The sequence below is a fragment of the Stegostoma tigrinum genome, chromosome 28 (assembly GCF_030684315.1).
Source record: "Stegostoma tigrinum isolate sSteTig4 chromosome 28, sSteTig4.hap1, whole genome shotgun sequence".
Classification (NCBI taxonomy): domain Eukaryota; kingdom Metazoa; phylum Chordata; class Chondrichthyes; order Orectolobiformes; family Stegostomatidae; genus Stegostoma; species Stegostoma tigrinum.
In genome coordinates, this window is record NC_081381.1 from 38,626,973 (window position 1) to 38,652,009 (window position 25,037).

Here is a 25,037-nt window from a genome sequence, read left to right on the forward strand (position 1 = left end):
TGTCCTACACCATTGACCCCAACCACCCCACCCTTTCACTGTTTATGACTAGCCAAGCTGGGTTAGAGGCCTCAGTGACCTTGGGCTCATGCCTGGTGTGAAAACCATGATATCGACTGGCTCTGTCCGTAGTCGCTTGCCATAGCTGGGACTCTGCGAAGGGCTGAGGTACCGACCATAGTCAGTCAGGCAATATGGTCGGATGCGTGGGACCGGCCTGGTGAGTACCCTGGTTTTTCTCCTTCTCCTGGTTGTTTTGCGAGCAGGTTGTTGTTGCGGCTGGTGGAGAATGTTGCTGGTGTTGCACCGGTTGATGTGCCGTATCTCGGGACGCCTACAGTCACCTCCGGACGTCAAGTGGAGGTTCGTAGTTAGTTTCCAGTAGTTGGTCTCGCTGTACTGGTTTCACAGCCCCCCACTCACAGTACAGGATTCTCACTCTTTTCTTGCTTCTCCCTCCTTTCTTCCTTTGCTTCTCACTGCACCTTCCACTTCACTCTGTCTCTTGTGCTGGGCTCGGGGTCTCCAGTTAGACCCCACTGCAGGCCCCCCCTTATCTCCTGCCAAATCTGTGAGCTATTGTACCTCTTTTCAGGGCTGAAAAGGTTTCCTGAGTACTGGAGTGAGTGACATTCATTTTTCAATTGGAAAGAATGGTTTTGATGGGTTTGGAATGTCCAACATTTCCTTTGGCCAGGTATCTGTTCAGTTCGCACAGTGGTGTGAAGGTTCCAAGGTGAAACAGGTTTTCATGTAACACAATGCTGTGGAATGTTCAGTGACATTGTGCCTGAGCACTGATTTGGAAGTGAATGGGTTGACACCTGTTTAGGCTCCAAAGGGTCTGAAATTGTTGAGGTTGTTTATTTCCTGTAGACTGGCTTGTATCGTTTTAGCTGAGACATGAATACGAGGTTTTCCTTTGGTTTCACTTAGCTAGCCCCTGTCCCAGATATCTGCCCCGGGCTTGTATGTTTCCCAGGCCATTCCAGCCAGCCTTTTCCTGCCTCAGTTGCAGCCCATGGTTCCTGGAGTCCCAGTGACTTTAATCCAATATACTGTAATTTCTGTAACTTCTCCCTTGAGAGGGTTTTTAAGTCCAGGGTATGTCCAACAACTGATGGGGGATTTTGACCCACCTTTCAGGAGTCACATTTAGACCAGACATTTGTGGGCTTTTCTGCCAGTCAGCAGTGGTTTCACAGTCATCGTTCTTAATTCCAAATATTCATTGAATTCAAATTCCAATATCTGCTGTGGTGGGTTTGAACCCAGCTCCCCAAAACATTTACAGAATCTAAATTCCTTGAATAGTGTCATCTCTGTAGTTGATTTTGCAAATACATATCCACTTACATTACAAGAGCAATTTTAGAACTGGCTACCAATTGTAAATAACTCATCTATTATATGATAAAACATGTTGACAAAGAACTAGGGGGACCAATCTCTTCATCATATGTGGCTCAGACCCATAGCCTCATCTGTGATTAGCCAGTGAAACATTGATCATAATTAATTGTCCACAACAATAACATTACTGTTGTATTCCCATTGATCTACACAACACAACTACTACTTTTCAAAATGTTTGAAAGTACTTGAGATCGAAAAGTTTAATATTCACCAACAAATTTTCTCGTGGTTTAAATAACAGCACAATGTAATGATATCCATTTAATGTGTGTTTCCATAGTTTAAGCATTTCTCAAAAAACTTGAAAAATTCTGATGTAAGGGAACAAGCTCACTTGCAGCTCAGAAATAACTGAATGGAAATATGGGGCGAGTGGTTCTGAAGAATGTTGACATGGCACTCAGGTTCATTCACTAATGCTCCATCAGCCAATTTTGCCAAATTATTTTGGTTACACGTGTAGTTTCCATTGAGACTCAGAGAAGTAGTACACATGTGCAGATTAAAATTTCACGTAAAAGTGGAGACTTATGGAATGTACTCATGGAAATGAAGATTAAAACTGAGACCATGCCACCATTTGCAAATATGTAACCTTTGTTGCAGTAATAATTGAAAGAAATGGGCATAAAGGAATATACAACCAGCAAGCATGGGAGATTTAGACCACTGGTCATTCGGACGATAAACACTGAGATTGGAATCTTGTGCAGGCAATGAAGACCTCAGCAATCAGTTAGGGAACCAATGAGAATACTACATCTCCGCTGTTTATGAGAACCCATTACTTCTGTGTTAAACAGGCACTTGAAGACTAGTAGCATGCTATCTCCTGGCAATAAGAGCTCCAGGATCATAATTCCTACTCATTGAGAGCTGCCAGCTAGTCAGTTGTATTGAACAGCAGTGCCCCAGAGACCTGTCTCTGCCTCCCTAACCGGTTCTTCCTCTCACCCATCCCTTCCTCCCACACCAAGCCGCACCCCCAGCTACCTACTAACCTCATCCCACCTCCTTGACCTGTCCGTCTTCCCTGGACTGACCTATCCCCTCCCTACCTCCCCACCTATACTCTCTCCACCTATCTTCTTTACTCTCCATCTTCGGTCCGCCTCCCCCTCTCTCCCTATTTATTCCAGCTCCCTCTCCCCATCCCCCTCTCTGATGAAGGGTCTAGGCCCGAAACGTCAGCTTTTGTGCTCCTGAGATGCTGCTTGGCCTGCTGTGTTCATCCAGCCTCTCATTTTATTATCTTGGAATTCTCCAGCATCTGCAGTTCCCATTATCTCTGTGCCCCAGAGAGGTAGTGTTGTTGCAATAGAACACTCATCCAAGGCCTCAGATCTTTATTGGATCCCAGGTCATTGAGGGGAGTCATGGGATGGAGCTCATCAGACAGGAAATGTGGAGATCTCTATCAAGGGCAGCGGGTTAGCTGTCTGTGAGCATGGTTCTTTCCCAAAGCTGAACCTCTCAGTCAGGCACTAGGTGCCTTTGAATGAGCATCCACCACCATCACCACACCCCCTCCCATCCCAGCCATCTTGCAGCCTCAGAATAATCAGACCAGGGTTGGCATGTCATGCTCCTTGTATTGTGAATCCCCAACATTGCTCAGTAGTGCTGGCAGGATGTTGTTCTTACATAGTCATTAATTAGCCACTTGCATGTCCCATTGGTGGTAGTACAGAAAGATCCTCCGCAGGCCTTTTTGCCATGGACTTAACTGGGGCAGAAACACAAGTTACAGGTCCCCACTTATCACTCTTCTGCCTGATAACATGCCTCCCACTTTCCAAATGCACTTGGGGGGAGGCCATTAGATTCCCTCTGACTTGGCAGAATTGTGTATGCGTATATTGTTGTTTTGTGTAGAACTGCTTGATTTGACATCAGAAAAAAAAGTGAAATACTACAGATACTTCTTCAAACAGAGTCATATCAGACTCAAAATGTCAACATTGTTTGTCTCTCCACAGATTCTGCGAGACCTGCTGAGATTCTCCAGCATTTTCTATATTTGATTCAATATCCTGTGTGGGTCTTATGGTCTCAGTGCCCTGGGGAATTTGAGTATGAGACTTTTAAGTACACTGTAAAGATCTTCACGTAAGAAGATATAGCATATAGCACAAACTGAATGGGCATTTAGAAATATCATAGTTGCAGTCCTAATATGAATCAACTAGATATGCTACATCTAAAATTTGTGAATTAGAAGTATGGAGAGAGGCAGTAGCCAGCTAAGGCATTCGTATTGTGATAATAGAACTTATTCTGTTTAGCACATTATTTTTGTATTGGATCCTTATGCAAGAATAATTAATGCAGTGTGTGGATTTAACTTTACACGTTATCATTGGTTCTGCTATTTAAAATTAATCTACTGGTTATTTCAGGATGTCAGAAGAAAGTAGGATTGCAAAAATAATTGTCCTACTTTGTGAGCCATTAGAAATACTGCTGCAGATGGAACTGTACATTCTGTGGAATAGCACACTTATCACAAAGTGAAAGTGCAACATTAATATTATTACCAATAGAGAACTCACAAATCAAAAGTTAGATTGGAGACCCTGAAGGATATTGGGTCAAAGGTTTCAAGGTACTTGCAAACAAGCTGAAGCATTGCAGATGCCAGCTTCAATTTACATCACAATATGTTGTTGTCATCAATGACTCTCTTAATGAATTCCAGACCGAAGTGAATTAAATGAGGTCAACTAGGTGGATCTCATAGAATATGAGTTGCCTGATTGGGGCTGTTAACCTGGTCCAATCAAGGAGTCTTGGCTGACAGATATAAACAGGAATGTAAGGGGTTCTGTTCACTCTAGTAGCCAGCTGTGTGTGCTAGTCGGGTGAGTGTCATATATTATGCACATGTGAGTAAAGGGTGACTTGGTGGCAGAATACCAACCTGCGTGGAATTATTTCACAGACTAATTTAACTCCAGACACTAAAAATGAAAAGAATCATGAGGGAATTAGTAAGGCATGACAACAGATTGGGAACATTTCTTCCAATAGTTTAAAAAATATTTCTGTATCTTTTGCTGAGTGTTTCCACTGAAAAATACAACGTTTTGGTGAAATATTTTGATATAAGTTATATAAATGGCTCTTCCAGGTCTCTTAAAAAGTAACACTGTAATCCCAAGCATTGCTCAGTAAATTGTTTCAGTCTTTGAAAAAAGTAAATCATGATAAGTATCTTAAGCACCACCCACAATGATAATGTCATATTGATTGGGTGGGTTAACAGCATAGGATCTCAGAGAGTCCTTCTCAAAGTCTCTGTCACAATGTGTATCAAATCAATGTAACCTGTAGCTACTTGCTAACGTGAAACTAACAATGGGCCGAATCTTACATTCTTTGGGCTTAGTACCAGTTGTGCTGAGATTTTTTTAAATGGAATTTAATATATGGCAAAACAAGATTACTCGCCATATTTTAATAAACCCACACATTAGCTATGTTCGAATCAATCTCCATCTTACCGCATGCCCTTCCCAGATCAACTCACCACTCAGCTGACATTTGCAAAAGACTAGTATTCATAACAACTGCACTATATTTAAAAATTCAGACAAGCGCTGGCATTCCAAAGCTTTCTACATTCAGTGAGAAGATGTTGGAGAAGGAAAAGATGATGCCATGGCCCTCCCATGGGGCTGATGGACAGGATGGTGCAGAAAAGGGTATCCTCTTCCTGGATGTCACACCACCGGATTCTTGATAGCTGGCCTTAGATCAGCACTTAGGTCAATGCTGTTTTGGTGGTGTGGACAAACAACTAGTAGTGCCAAAATAATTGCCTTCTCTGCTTTGCAGCCACCAAAGTTCATGCTGTGCCACTGTCACTATTGCCTGTAACATCTTCCCTCACTTGTACTCATTGTACTCATTTCAACACTCCCTGGAACCACCCTCACCATGAAGCCTGTGTGACTTCTTTGCAGACTACTCAGTGCTTTGGAAAACCTCACCATCCTTCAACCACCTGCACCAACATTAATAGTCATGTCACCCTCTTTCACTCAATTCCTCCTTTGTTCCCATTATAGAAGACAGCCCATAATATGGCAGAAAGGGCACAGAAGGTTGGGGATATGCTTAATATCAGATTCTTCAATATGTCCTACCAACCCGGAGTAAGTACTAATCTTCATTCTACTGCAAATCTCACAGTAACCTCACTGCCAGTGTCATTCATTGCACACTATGTCTAATCACTGGCTGTGACACTTTTTCACGCTTGCCCCCACCCCACCGCCCCCGCCGGCCGAGCTCCTGAGCTGACATTTCAGTGGGAACTGCTTATTCAGAACACATGGGAACACAAACTGGTGAGCACCTCTCTGCAACAACTTTGCAGCTGTCGAAGAAAGAAATAAAGAAGCAACACCGGCCGCTGGCACTCAGAGGACTGCCAGAGACCAGATATTTACTCAGTCTCACGCATGAGAGGATGCTATGGTACGGCAATTGTGGACTTCATCCACATTCATGGAGGATCAGGAACAGCAGACCAGTGTGTGGGATGCAATGGTCCTCAAAGTCCAGAGGCTGCGGGAGTGCAGCTAAGCTATAGGGACCCAACTACCTCAAGCATGCAATTGTCTGGTTGCCTTCATAGGCAGGTGACAACTCCCATGGAGAGACATGACAGAGTCTTTTGGAAAGTTGAACTCTCCTGCACTCCATTGCTCCAGACATTGTCCCTCAGGACAAAGGCCTAGTGACACGGGGATGAGAAACCTGATGCACACTGCAGGGGGCCCTTCTATACAAAAATGCAGGGCAGTGCCAAGAGGCACCTAACTGGAGGAAGAATCAACCAAAGCACGTCAGAATTCTCTTGTCAAAACATCCTACAATCCGTGGGGCCCTTCACCTTTATCCTGCCTTCGAGCCGCTGATACTTCGAAGTTCAAGCCATGCAGAGTCCACTTGCCTCTACGAAGAAAACGCTCAGTAACTCTCGGCCATCTCCAGGTTCACCTCACGTTCATCTAACAAAACCTCCAGGGCACATTGCCAAGCAGTCTCCCTGTACCCCAGCTGTGGAACTTGCGAGTACACCAAGACCCAGTAGAAGGGGGAAAAAAAATAAATCATTAGATAGCACTTTAGTGGTACAGATGACAACACAGTGTATGTTGAGTATCACATTCACATTGACTGATTGCTTATGTACAACATCCTTTTGTTTAAATCCTTGTGTACTCCCAAATGTCATAAGGTAGTATGATTCCCCTCATCCTAAAACATCTATTTTCTTTCCCTGGTCTCATTATCCAAAAGCGTGGGAATGAATGCGATGTCTGAGCAAAAAGGAATGTAGCACACAGAGAACCAGTGCCTCAGGATCACCTTTAGGGACCATGAAGATCTGCTTCCAGTACAGTGCAAAAATTGACATGTAACGTTTCCCTTTAAAAGCCTTCACATCAGTGGGTCCCACAGCCCCCTTCCCCCCGTGCTCATTACCAATGGTGGTAGCAACTGTTTTCCTTCTCATTGCATATTTTGGAATTCTGGCATGATGGAAAGTGCCAGTAAGCACTCATTAGTCAGTGGTTTCTAGCCTCTGCCCCTCAGTGTCAATGAGGTCCCAAATGTCAAGGTCCATGCCCTGACTCATTTTCTCTTGAATCCTCATAGGATTCACATCTCCTCAAGTCCCCACCCATCTTATGAGCCTGCAACTGCTCATCTTCACCACTCCTCCAACTCCCAGCTCCTATCAAATAAGATGACTCTGAGAGACATATACACATCCCTATAAATCCCCCCACTTAATGCCAGGGTGCTCCTGACTGTGAATGAACACCCATCCCACATTGCCCTGTTGCATACCATATTCCCCTTTACAAATAAAATTACCTCCTTTCCACCCCCAGCCTGAAGGCCCCAATCCCAATGAATAATTTTTTAAATTTTCTTTCTGTGGCAGGAACAACCCTTTCAGCCACCCCAAGTCCCTAACCCCACTTTGCCCATAGTTTCTGTGGACAGATCTGACAGATTGGCCTGTTGATAATGAGAGAATAACCAAAGAACAATCAACCTTCTGTCCTGCATGTTTAGCAAGTACAATCTTTCTAACCTAAACACAGTCCAAATCTAAAATCCAGTTCAAACTCTGGTCTTTCACTGCTAATATATCTCCCCATGAAGTCCCGGTTAATATTCAACATCTGCCATCTTCTTGAGCAAAAGGCTCCAGAGTCAAAGCGTCTACTGAGCACTTTATTAAAAAGAAACAGCCTTCAAGTAAGATCTCATAAGAAAATATCAGTTTGTTTCTTCTTTTTGTTTTGAGGAAAAGGGACAAGCTACCACCCACAGCCCAAAGATCATCTTTAGCAGTCCCAGTGAAGAAGAGTCCAGATACAGACTGATGATGTGACAGCTCCCTGACCACATTAGTCATAACCCCAAACCGATTGCTATGGAATAACAAGTGACCATGATCCAGTCCCCACAGTGTAGAGGGCCCCTGATCAAGAATGCACCTAACACACAGCTGATTATGGCCAATGCCCTGGCCTGATATTGGAGATTGACCTTGACTTACTTTTCTGGGACCCCCTGCCTGACAGGTGATTCAATGGATTTTGATGAGGAGTACTCCCATAAGACTTTGAGACGTGGATGCCTGCTTGCAGCACATGAAATATTTGCTGCATAACTTACAGACACATGCGTACATGTAAGATTGACGTAACACAAAATCACACAGCAACATGTCCGTCCCCTTGACTGAGGACTGCTGAATAGCTTGGCAAGCTACCCACTTGTGTAGCTGTACTAATAGATATGGCAAGGCAAGGCAGGGTTGATAGGTGCTAAGTGACTGAACACAAAGAGAACCTTTTGAGTTATAAGTTTCTGGATTCAAGTTCCACTCTATCGTTTGAGCACAAATGCAATATGAGCAGAGTAATACACTGTCAAAAGTTGAGATGAGGAGTTAAGCTGAGGTTCTGTCTGATTGCTCACATTGATGAAAGATCTCACAGCAGTATTTCAGTCAAGTTCAGGGATGTTATATTCAGTATGGTCAGTCAGTATGTGTTTCCAGCATATAAAAAGGATTTAATGATTTATTAATAATGCAGTAGCTTTAGCAGAGCTAGCTTAAACCATAGAGTAATCTAATTAGCTCAGTTGTCTGCATGGCTGGTTTGCAATGCAGAGAGATACCAACTAACATGGGCCAATTCATGCACTGGCTGAGGTTACCGTGAAGGGCCATCCTTCTCAACCTCCCCTTCACCTGAGGTATGTTTAAACGACCACCAGTTGTCTTTCTCTAATGAGAGAACAACCCTATGGCGTAGTAAGATTATGACAATTTTACATTTTACCCTTTATGATTTAAACCCAGTCTTCCATGCTTCTAGCCACCATTCTCACACAAAGACAGACAGATAGACAAACAGATGCAGTTAAGGGATAAATCAAAAGAGAAAGACAAAAGAGATGTAACTGGCCAGTTCACTGCAGCAGACTCCACAATCTCTAGCACATAAGATTATGTTTTGTTTCACTTCTGATGACACCAATGTATACAAATTTCTTCCAGAAAATTCTGAGGAATATTCATTTTGTTCTTATAATTAAGATTCTGTTCTCTGAACTTTAATTAAGTTGATAATGTGAGAACAACCAATCCTTCATCTTATAGCTTTAGCAAGTACGATCTTTCTGACTTAAACACAGTCCAAATCTAAAAACTGGTTCAAACTCTGGCCTTTCACTGCTAACCTGGCCATCTCCCCATGAGGTCCTAGTTCACATTCAACATCTGCCATCTGCTTGAGTATTAGGTATTAGATTTTTTTTAGATATTAGATTCCCTACAGTGTGGAAACAGGCCCTTTGGCCTAACAAGTCCACACCGCCCCTTGAAGCATATCATCCAGACCCATTCCCCTCTAACCCACACACCCCTGAACACTACGGGCAATTTAGCATGGCCAATCCACCTAGCCTGCACATTTTTGGACTGTGGGAGGAAACTGGAGCACCCGGAGGACACAGGGAGAATGTGCAAACTCCACAGACAGTTGCCCAAGGCTGGAATCAAACTTTGATCCCCGGCGCTGTGAGGCTGCAGTGCTATCCACTGTGCTGCCCAGAGCACTTTTTAATAAGAAAGAGCCTTCAGGCCTCATAAGAAAATATCAGTTTGTATATTGCTTTATCTTTCTGAAAAAAAGGAACAAGCTGCTGCTCACAGTCCAAAGGTCACCTTTAGCTTTTCTCTGTTAGCTCACGATTCACAAGCCCAAGCCAAAAATAAGAAAGGAATAAAATAATGAAAAATCAACGAGGGTTCTAACACAATACCTCAATAGTAATTAATTGGCAGCAAAGCATTTTTTGAAACAAGAATAGAAATTGGTGGAGGATCCCTCTAAAGAAAGGTCTCTATACTCAAACGTTAATTCTGAACAGAGATGCTGCCAGAACTGCTGAGTTCCTCCAGCAATTTTTGTCTTTTGTCAAGAGTTCCAGCATCCACAATCCTTTTATTTAAACATTTTTGAGGTATGCAGTGTTTGTGAAAAATGTAATATAAAGACAAGGTTTTTGGTAAAAACACTTTTATATTTTTCTCCATCAAAAACAATTGTCGCCATAAAACTCACACTGTATTATGCCTTTCCACTTGTAGAAGAATTGATAATCTTGATCTTGTAATTAAGAGTATATTTCTTTTTTTCATTGCATTGCTCTTTTGGATAACATGTACCATGCATTTTTCTGCACCTTAAGACTCTGTTGCCTTCCACCAAACTAATTGTGTCTCGCTTACTCTTCTGTGTTTGCAGTTGACCCTGGACCCCAATCTTGGATTAACAGCAAACGAAATGCCTGATATATTCATGCAGAGTAACAGCAAAGAATGGACCAGCACAACCCTGTGCATACCCTATCCTCATTAAATTAACTGAAACAATCCATTAATCTGTGATCTGTAAACTAACCATGTCACTTTCTATGTAGCTCCAGCCCTGAAATATTATATGACAAAGATTTTATGAACATTTATAATATGGCTGTATTGTTAATTCATTCAGTGGATCTGAGTGTCACAGGCTAGGCCAGCCTTTACTATTCATTCCTAATTGACCTTATATGATGCTGGTGGTGAACTGTCTTCTTGACCTGCTGCAATCATTAGAGGTATAGGTACATACATACGTATTGGTCTCCAGGAAAATGTTCCAAGATTTTGACCCAGTGCCAGTGAAGGAATGGTGATATAATTCTAAGTCGGGATGGTTTTGATTTGGAGAACTTACAAATGGGGCTCCCAGGCATCTACTCACCTCGGCCCTCTAGGTGGTAAAGTTGGAAAATGAATTATTTCCACTGCTTATCTTATTGTATGATTTATCTGGTAGGTTTTCTGCTACTATCCTCTTTCCAGGCAGGGATCAACAAGTTTTATGAAAGAAAGCCGCCTGATAGTCTAACAAGAAGAGGCTCTTAACTTGAACAATATGTAACTTATTACACAATATCAGTAATGTAAAGACTGCACTGATATGATTGACTTTTTTGCGAAGCTTATATGGAAGACCCAGATGGAAGGTCTTACTCTTTTGTGATCCTAAATTGTTCTCCCACCAAGCCCATATGAAGTCATCGTATTGGGTGGTGCTTAAGGCAATCTTCGGAATTAACCCTTTGCAGACACTCATGTCCATAAATACCAGTAGAGGTTACACATTTAGGTAGTTCAGTCAAAGGAGCCATGGTGAAATGCTACCTCTTGTAGATGGTACACATTGCTGCCACTGTGTTAAGCTTTGCAGTCCTGCCATATCCAGTCATGAATGGTGGTGGACAGTTAAACAATTATTATGAATTTGGGGCTCCACAAATATCAGAACACCTGTCTCTCCAATCCCCTATTAGCCTTGATAGCCCCCACCAACTTTTGGCACTGATCCCCCTTTTGCCCTAAAAGCTCTCCTTGAATCCTCTCCAACAACTCACAAACACTAGGACTTTATTCTCTCTAGATCTTTGAATTTGAAGGACAACCCCTAGATGTGACTGACCAAATCCCTAATCATTATCTGTGTGATTCCCATGACTGCTTGAGATGGCTACAGAATTGAACAGTGCCCAATCCCAAGGATATAGTCAGACATATCCCCTGATGGTGACCACTTAAGCAGATGGCCAAGCTCCTGTTCTGTATACAGACTGTGCCCATGACTAAGGCTACATGGGCCCTATGACCAACATTGGACCCCCTTGACTGGACTGAGGACTAGCCCACACATAATTTCCGACATGGTCATTTGATTGAATAAACACGCAATGTGTTTATCATACAGGTAGTGATGGAAATTAAAATTATAGGGGCAGACGAAGGGTTAAATCTCACAATGATCAGCAGGATGATGTAGGTGGATAGTCATTATACTATGAATTAAGCAGAGGAGGAAAAAATCATAGTGGCGGGAATGGAAAGACAGGACAGGTTGATACCATTGGGTCAAGATAAGAAAACTCAGACTGACCCAGTTGGACATGCTGATGAGCTTAGCCAGAAGTTGATAACAAAATGGTATAAGAAGTGCAAGTCAGAAAGGTTCGGGGGCACTCTAAGAAAATACTTCTAGATTGTCACGGCTTTTGTTTGCAAATAAAAGTTCATCTTCTTGAGGAACTCTCCGCGTCTCCAAATAATTTTCTGCCACAGTAGCTGGCACATGCTGTAAGTGTTAGATTGAAGTCTTGGTGTGCATACAGAAAGATACTCCCCCCACACCTACCTACACCCCCATGGTCAGGTCTCTACTGACAACCATGACAAGCAGCCTGTCTGTGTGTGTGCACAAAATATAAACATCAATAACTTGCACTAATAGCCTTTATCCTGTGGCCAAAGCACCAGTGTGCTAATTGGCATGGCTTGGCAAGGCAGAAATGTTGCAAGCATGCAGGCAGGTGCTAGGTGACCAAGTGCATCATTTTTTCTGATGAAGGGTCTAGACCCGAAACATCAGCTTTTGTGCTCTTAAAATGCTGCTTGGCCTGCTGTGTTCATCCAGCCTCACACTTTGTTAACCTGTATTTGTCATCTGTTAAGTGCTGACAGAAGAACATTTTGTTTTGGAAATTTGTGGCTTTTACTTTATATTTCTAATTTTTCTTACTCTGGCTGATCATCTTCGATACCTGTGGACTAATTGGGCTCCCATTTTTCCATCTCACAGTTATGAGAGCCTAACACAAACCACAAAGGCCAGAAAATTAAAAGAAAACATGCTATTTGATGCAGAATCAAATACTAATGAGTAAAGTCATGAGTTCTCAGAGTTAGTTAACAAACTGGATGCAAAGGTGGCTCCACACTGTTCTAATCTCAGTTATTTCCAAACATAGAAAATCTGGTGATTAAGCAGGTTTTTTTGTATTAAATTATGAACACGATTCAACACTCAATTGAGAAACAGCTATTAAAATGTTATTGCACAATGTGAAAAGGATAACAGGATCACAGGAACCTCCGAAGAAATGCTATATGGCTAGCTTTTGCAGTCCTATTGAGTATTTAGTTACACCGCACACTGGTTTCCTTTAATGTTTCTGCTGGAGAAAGTAGTCTGAATTCTTGGCGTTACAAACTTGTGTGGAATAGTCATGAATGGAAGAGAGGAAGTTAGAATTTGTTGGTTAGAAATGATAGGGGGAAAAAGCAGTGCATTATCCCTTTAAAAGATGGTTGTTTTCCTGTGTTTAGAGATTTTTTTAAAGATGTACGGCTGTGAACAGCAGCTGGAGGGTGCCAGTACAGAAAGTACCCAAAACTTGAAACATTTATAATGAAAGGCCCGGCAGCATTTTTTTTAACCAAGACAACAAGTTTGAATTTGCCCAATTAATTTAAACCAAGCACCTAGATACAGAAAGCCAATTGAATTTAAATTGTTGACAACATCAAACCAATCCAGTGTAAGAAATACTATGATGTCATTACGTGTATAAAGAAGAGGGCATTTGGAAAATTTGAGAGAGCCAATTGCCATCTGAGGGGAGAGCCAAACTTCAGTTGCAGTGAAAACAAGTCTGCCATCTGCGATACAAACCAGGTTTTCACATAAAACTATTGAGCTCTCTGAAACGACCCATCAAAAGGTACCACGGCATTTTAGCTTTAGGTCGTCACTGGAGAAATTAAAGTGAAAAACATCTGAGACAGCAAAATCACTGGAAGAAAGGCATTTGTGATGTGAAATCAATGAAGGAAGTTTAGAGATAAAGTGGAGAAGACGTAGACTGTGCAAACTTGGTGAGATTAAATTTTAATTTATTGGATTTTTTTTATTAACTGGGTTTGTACAAGTGGGATTTGTGTTTATTTGAACAATATTCCAGTAGGATTCAGACCAGTTCGAGAATAGTTAGTAGTCTGGGGGGGATTTGTCGGTTTGTTAGTAATTCTGTTAACTTGTTCATTGTTAGGGCTAAATAAATAAATAGTTTCCTGTTATTTGTAAAGTGGAGATCAGCAAATGTCTTTTAACGACTTTTAACAGATTATGAGGGGAAAGGCCAGCTTCTGTGGGTGTCTTGGGGTAATTATTAGAGTGGAACCCCTACTCCTGGTCGTAACAGATTGGAGCTTGTGTTTTAGTTTAATTATCAGAGGGGTTTTGCTATTCCCCCTCCGTAGCACATGTTCTGAAATTTCACAAGATCTGACTTTTTTTTTTCGGTCTGTCTCAGCCTAACTTGGAAGTGGAAACTCTCATTATTTGTACATGTTGTGTAGCAAATTAGTAATGTCAGTTTGGTGTAATGTATCACAGCCTTCTGGGGAAAAGGGCACATTGTTGAGGTCAAGTAGAATGTCTTTTTTAATCTACATTTAGCAATCTTTCTCATATGGAAATGATTGATTCTAATGCTGGATGACCAAAGAAATCAAAATCCGTTTTTCATGACTTTCCTTCATCATTTTTAATGTGCATAAACTTAATCAAAAAAATAAACTTGTGCAGTGCCTTTCATGCCCATTAGGAATCCCAAAGTGCTTTACAGCCATTAAATGCTTTTGAGTTGTAGCTACTTGCTTTGGAGTCTTGACCACCAACTTGCACACAAGATTCCACAAACAGCTCTGAGACAATGTTAGTAAAACTGATAATCTGACTATTAATTCAAAGATGAAATCAAAACAGCACGTTGCTTTTCAAAATAGTATTTTGAAAATAAGATAGAGGTCTCACCGCTTATCTGATTTTAGACTATTGTGAAAATTTTCACATGTTAGAGACAAAACATTTAATTGAGTTACCAGTCTGGAAATGATAACCTCTGGAGGCACAGAATATACAAGACAACTTGTATTTCCTAGAGGTTTTTAGACAGACCAAGAGGTATGGAACTAAGAATGCTCTTTATCTTTCCTAAGAAGGAAAGAGCCTGTCAACGGCACTGGCCGGAAAAGAAGTATCAGAGAACTGAAAACTTTAAAAATAACTGCAAAATTCAAAACTGTTCACTGCATGGAAGAAACCAACTCATCTCATGTCAAAACCTCACACAAAAAGGGGTACCCAAGCTGTATGTTCTTTTAACTTGCTTTGTACTGACCATAATCCCTTTTTAACTTGTTACCTGTGTGTGGTTGGTGTGTGTGTCTGGACCAAATGACTGCACAAAGGCAGCATACTTGATGTCACACCTTTTATAAATGTTATTGGCACCAGCAGGTATTAAATTTGCTCTTTCTTTAATTCAAAAATAACTTGAGAGTAACGCCTTACAGGAAAAGTAGATAACTTGTGATGAATTCCTCTGTATTGATATTTTGTACTGAGCAATAAGGATCCATGATTGGTAACATTCATGGAAAAGATAGTTCCAAGAGTTGTGAGGTGCCAGTGTTCCAATCTGCTCAGTAATAGAAGAAGAACATTTTGCAGGGTTTTCAATCGCTTAGTCAGGACAGTTCAGTGGCCACTGAAGAAGGGATTAAAAGATTACAGGCAGGGAGAGCGAGAAGGAGAAAGAGACAGCCAGAGATATTTATAGATGGTTGGAATACTGCAGTTAGCTATACTGCTCAGAAGGCAGTTGAACTACACAGATCATGTTTACAGCACTCAGTGAGGAATCGAGAGCCATCAAATGGCTCTATTTTAGAAGAACTTAGGAAGACAAGAATATGGACAAGTTGTTGAGGCAGACTGAGATATGTCTGAGTCCTTCTTTTCCTTGTTATACAACCACAGGTTGCAGCTGAGTCTTCAAAAAGTTCTGAAAAATTCCCTTGATCTGTCCCAGGCTTATTTTCTTTCCTTATGATTTCCACTGATTAAAGTGCTCAACAATGTTCAACTACAAACAAAAATCAATGGTTGCAGTTGATGTGCTTGGTACACTATGATTTCATTTCTCATCCATAGATTGCAGTGGATCATTACAAAATGCCAAATGTTGACTGAATGAACCTTGTGTGTCACAGATCATCACAAATGAGTGATCGAATCTGTTGAATGTAGAATTATGTCAGCGTTAAACACTAAACAAAAATCCAAAGAAGAAAGGTTATGAAGAAGGATCACCGGACCTGAAATGTCTTTTCACAGACCTGCAGAGTTTTTCCAGCAATTTCTGATTTTTGTTTCTTATTATGTCATCATTATCTATTAGTGTAGTGAGATCGCTTCATAACTTGGCAGTCTAGACCGGGATTGCAAAAAATTGCATTTTAAGATTGCCTCTTGACAACACCCCCAAAAGGTTTGCATTGCTCATGTGGAGAGTTGTTTGCATTCATACTTCTGAAATGCTGCGCAAAACAAAAATGTGATGGTGCCTAAATAGCGCAATAAATAAGAGCAAACTGGTTGGAATGATGCTGCTAATAGTACTGGCAGGGGTAATGCACGTGCACATTTTGGAAATGTGTACTGAAACCACTTTCAGATGTCAGCAGACATTCTCACATTTTAATTGGAAAGAGTTATAGCCTTGTGCTGAACAAAAGTTAAACCTTTGTTGTGACCAAGTAAATGAAATAAGTCACAGAATCATGACTATGCTATGACACAGAAGAACATTTGGCCCACGTTTGTACCGTCCTTCAAATGAATATCTTTATTCAGTGTCAAGTTCCTTCTTTTCCTCATATCCTTACGCATTATTTCAATCCAAAAATCATCCAATCCTCTCAAGCCCCTCAATTTCCCAACAATTCCCAGGCAGTGCATTTCAAACCCTCACTGTTTGTTGTATGAAAATGTTTTTTCTCACTTCACATTTGCTTCTTTTACAAATTAAAGCTATGTCCTCTGGTTCTTGTTCCTTTCACAACTGTGAAATGTTTCTCCCTATCTACTCTATCCAGCTCCTTCACGAGTTTGAAAGCCTCAATAAGATCTCCACATACCTTTCTCCCCAAGGACAGGAGTCCTAACTTCTTTATTCTATCCTTGTAAGTGAAATTTTTCATCCCTTCAACCATTCCTGTGAACTGTTTCTGCACTGTTCCAAATGTGTTCACATTTTTCCTATAATGTGGCGCCCTGAACTACATGCAATACTTCATCTGAATTTTATAAATGTATAACTAAAGAGAGGGGAACTGGTTCATTCCTTCTCTCTGTCATACCATGATAAAGGAGAAGCTATGAATGAAGACATGAAGGGAAAATTTAAATGTAAGAAAATATCTAGTTACATGGATATTAGAAGGAGTATACAAATGAATGAGAAAAGACGTCAAAATTATCAATTAGGCAAATAAAATTAGGTTGTCAAGGACAATAAATAAAAGTATTAAATATTCTACATTAATACATAATTATCCATAGATTTTTTTTTAAAATGTATTTGGAATAAAGTGAGCAGTTTTCCAAATCTAAGGAAGGATGTGCTGGCATTAGAGAGGGTCCAAAGGGAGTTTACAAACATGATCTCAGAGATGAAAGGTTTGTCAAATGAGGAGTGGTTGAGAACACTGGTCTTGTACTTGATGGAGTTTGGAAGATTGGGGAGTATTTCATTGAACCTTACAGAATACAGAGAGGCCTAGATAGAGTGTAAATGGAGAAGATGTTTCCATTAGTAGAAGAGACTAGGATCTGAGGGTATAGCCTCAGTGAAGGGACAAGCCTTTAGAATTGAGATGAGGAGGAATTTCTTTGGCCAGAGGGTGATAAATCTGTGGGACTCATTGCTACGGAGGCTGTGGATCCCAAATCATTGAATGTATTTCAGACAGGTGTATAAAGAGGTTTGATAAACTTTCATATGAGCTTACAAACAAGGTAAGAGCACATTTCTGAAGGGCCTAGGCCCGAAATGTCAACCTTCCTGCTCCTCTGATGCTGCTTGGCCTGCTGTGTTCATCCAGCTCTACACCTTGTTATCCTAGAGAACATTGAGCTAAATGACTAGTACTAGAGTGGATAGCAGGCTAGCTGCAAGACAGAATCACTATCGTGGCAAACGGTGGAGTGTGGAGTCTTATGAGGAACAAGGACGCCTGTTGTTCACAATTTATATTAGCAATTTAGACTTTAGAAGTTAAAGAAAAGCTTCTGTTCTGAAGAAGTTGCAAAAAAAATAAAGATAATAGCACAATTACACAGTTAAACCTGGGTGAAATTTATCACACAGACAATTTCTTTTCTATTGAAAATAAAAGGCTGAAGTATGACATGATGGCAGGCTTCAAAATTACAAAAATGTTTGCTGGAACAGACACAAGTGTGTGGAAGAGTAAGACTAAGGACTATCAGTATAAAACAGTCACCTAGAAATGAAACAATGAACTCTGAGTAATGAAAATGTAAAGGTTTATAACAAAAGGAGTGGTTTAGGCATATGCTACAGTTGCATTTGAAATGAAGCTGGCTAAGCATATCAGGGAGAAAAGAATAGAGGATTCAGCATGTAAGTGTTAGATGAGAAAAGGTTTTAATGAAGCATAAACTTCAGCTCTAACTGGGTGGGCCTGACAGCCAGTTTTTGTTTCTATATAGCCTTAAACTTTTCCTCTTAAGTGTTTATCTAATCGTAATTGTAAATTGTTATGATTAACAGGTGTGAATAGATAGGTGTGACACTAAATTAGATACTTTAAGTTGCCTTCTGATGCATCTCGGATTTAATAATGTGGGAATACACCATGGTTTATTTGAATTGATTAAGAAATTGATTTTTTTCATTACTTTTTCAGGAAAGTGCAAGTCCTGTATGGTGGAACAGATCTATTTGACTATGAAGTACGACGAACATTTAAGAACGATATGATGCTGGCTTTTATCAGCAGTGGATGCATAGCAGTTCTGGTGTATGTTCTCACCTCATTTTCAGGTCAGCAAGCCTATTCATTTTAACCATTAATTATCTTTCCTGTGAAGTCAATTAATTTTATTCCCTTTTCCTTATCTTTACCAGCACTGTTTTGCAAAGGGTCACTGGGAGGTGCTGGAGCTCAGAATAGTTTCAGTTCTAATTTTGCCCTCTTCTAAAACAAGAAGTACAAGGATGCAGAGATAATGGGAACTTCGCCTCTGCCGTACCTGCTCCCAGGATGAGGCATTCCACTCCCATATATCTCAGGTGTCCTCGTTCTTCAACATCCCCCCCGCAGTGGAGAAGAACGCCCTCGACTGTGTCTCCCGCACTTCCAGCAACTCATCCCTCACACCACGGCCCAGCAATAACTGCCAAAAGAGAATCCCCCTTGTGCTCACATACCACCCCACCAACGTCCAGATCCAACGTATCATCCTCCAACACTTCTGCCACTTGTAATCCGACCCCACCACCAAAGACATTTTTCCATCTCCACCCTTGTCTGCTTTCCGGCGGGCCCACTCTCTCCGTGACTTCCTTGTCCACTCCATACTACCCTCCTACCCCACCACACCAGGCACTTTCCCCTTCAACCACAGGAAGTGCTACACTTCACCCCATACCTTCTCCCTCACCCCTATCCCAGGCCCCAAGAAGACTTTCCGCATCAAACAGATGTTCACCTGCACATCTGCCAATGTGGTATACTACATCTGCTGTACCCATTGTGGCTTCCTCCGCATCGGTGAAACCAAACGGAGACTTGGGAACCACTTTGCAGAGCACCTACGCTCGGTTCGCAATAAACAACTGCACCTCCCAGTCACGAACCATTTCAACTCCCCCTCCCATTCCTTTGACAACATGTCCATGCTGGGCCTCCTGCAGTGCCACACTGATGCCACCCGAAGGTTGCCAGAACAGCATCTCATATTCCGCTTGGGAACCCTGCAGCCCAATGGTATTAATGTGGATTTCACAAGCTTCAAAATCTCCCTCCCCCCCACCACCCCCCCCCCACCCCGCATCCCAAAACCAGCCAAGTTCATCCCCGCCTCCCTAAACTCTTCTTCCTCTCACCTATCCCCTCCTCCCACCTCAAGCTGCACATCCATTTCCTACCTACTAACCTCATCCCGCCCCCTTGACCAGTCCGTCCTCCCCAGACTGACCTATCCCCTCCCCACCTACACTCATCTCCACTGGCTCCATCCTCACCCCTTTAACTTGTCTGTCTCTTCTCCTCTATCCACCTTCGATCCGCCTCCCCCTCTCACCCTATTTATTTCAGAACCCTCTCCCCCTCCCCCTTTTCTGATGAAGGGTCTAGGCTCGAAACATCAGCTTTTGTGCTCCTAAGATGCTGCTTGGCCTGCTGTGCTCATCCAGCTCCACGCTTTGTTATCTAAGTACAAGGATGCACCAGCCTTACTAATCTACAAGCTCCCAATGGTCCTCCACATTTATCCTCTTACGCATTTATGCATTCGGCCACTTAGGCTTTAAGTTCTGGAATTCTCTCCTTATATGGTTCATTCCGCTCACCCCATCTTGCTTTCATCAAATTGCTTATTAAAATTCAAATCTTTGGTAAGGCTTCAGTGACCTGTTCAAATATTTCTTCACCTAGCCTAGTATCAGATATAGTTTGATTACGCTCCAGAGAAATGCATTGGAATGTTTTTTTTATAATTTTACATGTTTTATTTAATGCAGGAATTTGTTGTTTATAACCTTGTGTGGTATGGAAAATACTTCAGGAATAGCTGTTTATTTTGCAGCTGGCTCCCATTTGGCCATTTTGACCATTTCAACAATCATTTAATGAATTTGCTTATCTCCCCTTCATCTGCCAAAATCTCTTCTATTTGTTTGTATTCCACTACCATAAATTACTCACTGACCAAGTAGGGCAGCAGGTGACTTGACTCGAACATGGTGTGACCGGTTCTGAGCACCACACTTGAGAAAGTATATGTTGGCCTTTGTGTGAATAGATTTCACAAAATACTAGCTGAATATGAGGGTTTATATTACAATTAAAATTACACAAACTACGGTTATATTCTGTGGAAGTTAGAAGGTGAGGTATTTGATCCAAGTTGTAAAGGTAGTAAAGGAAACAGATAGAATTGATAGAAGACCATTTCCACTGATTAAGTTGTCAAGGATTAGGAGCAATGAAGTGAAAATGACAGCCATTCCTTTCAGGAGTCAAATTAGGAAATATTGCTCCAAAAAAGAGTACAATATTTTTGGCACTCAGTTACATAAATGACAATTAATGTTACCTCTGAAATGGATTGTTTTGTTAACCATTTGTATACGGAGTTAATTGCAGGTCATTTGTGATCTCATTGAATGGCATACAAGCTAATGGGTTAAATAACCTATTCCTGTTCACATGTTTCCACATAAACTCCCCCTTGTCAAATTCTGCATATATAAGATGAACTCATATGAACCCATTCACACCAGACCAGCCAAAACTGAAAGCCTTCTGCTTTTAATAGAGAATCTTAGCATTTTCATGGACAGCAAGGTAAACAAATTTCTAGCTCTGTACTGAGGAAGATAATTATAGGAAAAAATATATGACAAGTATGTAATAATAGATTTGTTCTGTGCTGTTATTTATTTGTTATTCAGCAGTTGCAAATCCCCATTGTCATGCAATAGCTTTCTCACTTGCTGAGTTTAAGATGGTTAATCTACAGTTAGTCTGTAAGGAACAATGCTTGGTAATGTAATTAGTCCACATTTAGCCTGTAACGAACACTTCTTGGTTATATGCGGCATTGCTTGTGTCTCTCCACAGTGTTCATAAGGGGTTTGTACTAAGACTACAGAGATGGAAATTGGCTGAACAAGGACCTTGGCTTATTTTGGACCTGCTTAGCTGTGGAAAGTAATTCATAGAATTAAAATCACATTAATAAATAGGTCGTTCAGCTCAACAAATGAATACTGGTGTTTATCCTACATTGTGTTTCCTCCCATACTTCTTCGTAGAATCATGGAATAGTTAAACCATTAAAGAAGACCATTCAACTTGTCATATCCATCTAGCACCAGAAGTAAATCTTTCTATTCTTCCTCCTGTGTTTATGTGACTTCTCAATAAGAGCATCTTGCCAGTTATCTCCTGGCAGTGGTAAATTATATTTGGAGAAAATAGAGGCACGGGATTGAGGAAGATTTAGCAGTTTGGATTAGAAACTTTCTTTCTGTAAGAAGGCAACGAGTAGTGGTTGATGGAAAATATTCAGCCTGGAGTCCGGTTACTAGTGGTGTGCCTCAAAGATCTGTTTTGGGACCACTGCTGTTTGTCATTTTTATAAATGACTTGGATGCAGGCATTTGTGGATGGGGTAGTAAGTTTGCAGATGACACTAAAGTCGGTGGAGTGGTGGACAGTGTGGAAGGATGTTGCAGGTTGCAGGGAGACTTGGATAAACTGCAGAATTGGGCCGATAGGTGGCAAATGGAGTTAATACGGATAAATGTAAGGTGATTCACTTTGGGACGAATAATAGGAAGGCAGAATACCAGGTCAATGGAAAGATTCTTTGTCCATGTACATAGATTCCTGAAAGTTCCCACCCAGGTTGATAGCGCTGTTAAGAAGGCTTAGTGTTTTAGGTTTTATTGGTAGAGGGATTGAGTTCCGGAGCCATGATGTCATGCTGCAGCTGTACAAAACGCTCGTGCGGCCTCATTTGGAATATTGTGTGCAGTTCTGGTCGCCCCATTACAGGAAGGATGTGGAAGGATTGTAAAAAGTGCAGAAGAGATTTACCAGGATGTTGCCTGGTCTGGAGCGCAGGCCCTATGAAGAAAGGCTGAGGGACTTGGGTCTGTTCTCATTGGAGAGAAGAAGGCAAAGAGGGGATTTAATAGAGACATACAAGGTGATCAGAGGATTAGATAGGGTGGACAGTGAGAGTCTTTTTCCGAGGATGATGACTTCAGCTTGTACAAGGGGGCATAGCTACAATTGAGGGGTGATAGATTTAAGACAGATGTCAGAGGCAGTTTCTTTACTCAGTGGTAAGGACGTGGAACGCCCTGCCTACCAATGTAGTTAACTCAGCCACATTAGGGGCATTTTAACAGTCCTTGGATAAGCATATGGGTAGTGTGTGGGGGAGGGGCTTAGATTAGTTCACAGGTCGGCGCAACATCGAGGGCCGAAGGGCCTGTTCTGCACTGTGGTGTTCTATGTTCTATATCCACTGTCCCTGTCCTAAGAAGTTTTTTTTTCCTGAATTCCCTGTTGGATTTATGAGTGACTATCTGAAATAACTGCACAGGCCAGAGTCCCGTCACCAAATCACCCTTTATTTACTTGTGCACTGTACATTGGCTGTGGCCAGAACTGGGAGATTCTCATCTCCTGGCTTTATTAGTCAGTCAGAGCTTTCCTGATTAACCCAGGTTAACATTCCCAATCAATGACCTCATAGTCAATGAGGTCAACCTGGTTCCAATCACTACACTATCTTATATTTATTGCCCTTTGTTTTGTTGTCTCATGTTGAAACTCGGGTAGAATTTAATCAGAGATGGGAACTGCAGATGCTGGAGTCGGAGACAACACAATATGGAGCTGGAAAAACACAGCTGGCCAAGCGGTATCAGAGGAGCAGGAAAGTTGACATTTCAGGTCTGGACCCTTCTTCAGGAAGACCCTTCCTATAAAACTCTGGTGCAGCTGCACTTGGAGTATTGCGTACAGTTCTGGTCGCTGCATTTTAGGAAGGATGTGGAAGCATTGGAAAGGGTGCAGAGGAGATTTATGAGGGAAGGTCTTATGAGGAAAGGCTGAGCGAATTGAGGCTGTTTTCATTAGAGAGGAGAAGGTTATGATGTGGCTTAATAGAGACGTACAAGATGATCAGAAGATCAGATAAGTTGGACAGTGAGAGCCTTTTTCCTTGGCTAGTGATGGCTAGCGCGAGGGGACATAGCTTTAAATTGAGGGGTGATAGATATAGGACAGATGTCAAGAGGTAGATTCTTTACTCAGGGAGTAGTAAGGGCATGGAATGCCCTGCCTGCAACAGTGGTAGACTTGACAACTTTAAGGGCATTTAAATGCGTTAGATAAACCTATGGATGATAATGGAATAGTATAGGTGAGATGGGCTTCAGATTGGTTTCACAGGTCTGTGCAACATCGAGGGCCGAACGGCCTGTACTGCGTTGAAATGTTCTGTGTTTTAAGAAGGGTCCCGACCCAAAACGTCAACCTTCCTGCTCCTCTGCTACCTGGCCTGCTATGTTCCTTCAGCTCCATTCTGGGTAGAATTAAATGCCTTGTGCTCACTACTACTTCCCCTTCCAAGATGATTTCCTCTAAAAGGCTAGTTGAGGCCCTTAAGTGGCCCCTTAAGAGCCTCATCCCACTACTGAGCTTGTTAGGTGGGACTGCTGTTTATCAGACACTTAGCCAGATTTGGGCACATACTGACTGGAAGAAAGGATCCCAGGAAAAGGATCTATCTGCCCTACAGGCTGACTCCTTCACTCCTCCCTACCCATCTAACCCAACAACCCTAATCCACAAACTGTTTCCTGGAGCTCCTATGTCAATGCCTGGTATATGCCATACTGAAGAACTGGTAGTAGCCACCATGACTTTGACAATACTGGACAGTTATTGTCCTCTGCTGGGCTGGCAGAACTTGTGAATGGGATTTTTGCCTGCATCAGGATTTATGGAGGCTAATTTCCCTCACAGAAACTAGAATGCCTAAAGACAATCAGATAAGTGCCCAATTAGGAACAGTTGTGCATGAGAAGGGCAGCAATTGTGATACAGCTTGTTATAGAGAACCCTTGAACTGTTTCTACCTCTCAGGGTGATGTGTGATATCACTGAAAACAGATGGTTAGTGTATGCTTTTGTTGTGTCTCTTTTGTTTGGCCAAGTGATTTAAATCAGAATAGTACAGTTGAGAAATTTCACTTCCAAATTATTTAAGATCCAAATTAATTAATTGATTGAGTGACGATGGCCCAAACAAGTGTTGTGTTGTACCTGTAGTCTGTGGGAGCTGGTGGACACCTGCGATAAATGTTTGCTACTTGAGAATTTCATCTCCAAGTTGAGCTAGGGTCCAAACTAGTTACTCTGTGACAGATCAATGAGTGGAGAGGACTTTGACACTGATTCAAGAAGCACTCACACTTAGGTGAATTATATCAAATTTGGTCATTGACCATGGACGAGACGATGTGATAGTGAGTAAGGCAGTCTTGGG

General features: G+C 41.7%; 1 protein-coding gene across 9 annotated transcripts in view; it reads left to right on the top strand.

Annotated features, from left to right (window-relative positions):
* disp3 (dispatched RND transporter family member 3) overlaps positions 1–25,037 on the top strand; it is a 443,035-nt gene that overhangs the window by 257,468 nt on the left and 160,530 nt on the right. For all 9 annotated transcript variants that reach the window (XM_059638085.1, XM_059638078.1, XM_059638077.1 and 6 more), the window contains one exon: positions 18,650–18,786. In XM_059638085.1, coding sequence (XP_059494068.1) covers positions 18,650–18,786 — 137 coding nt within the window. The remainder of the gene's footprint in view (positions 1–18,649; positions 18,787–25,037) is intronic.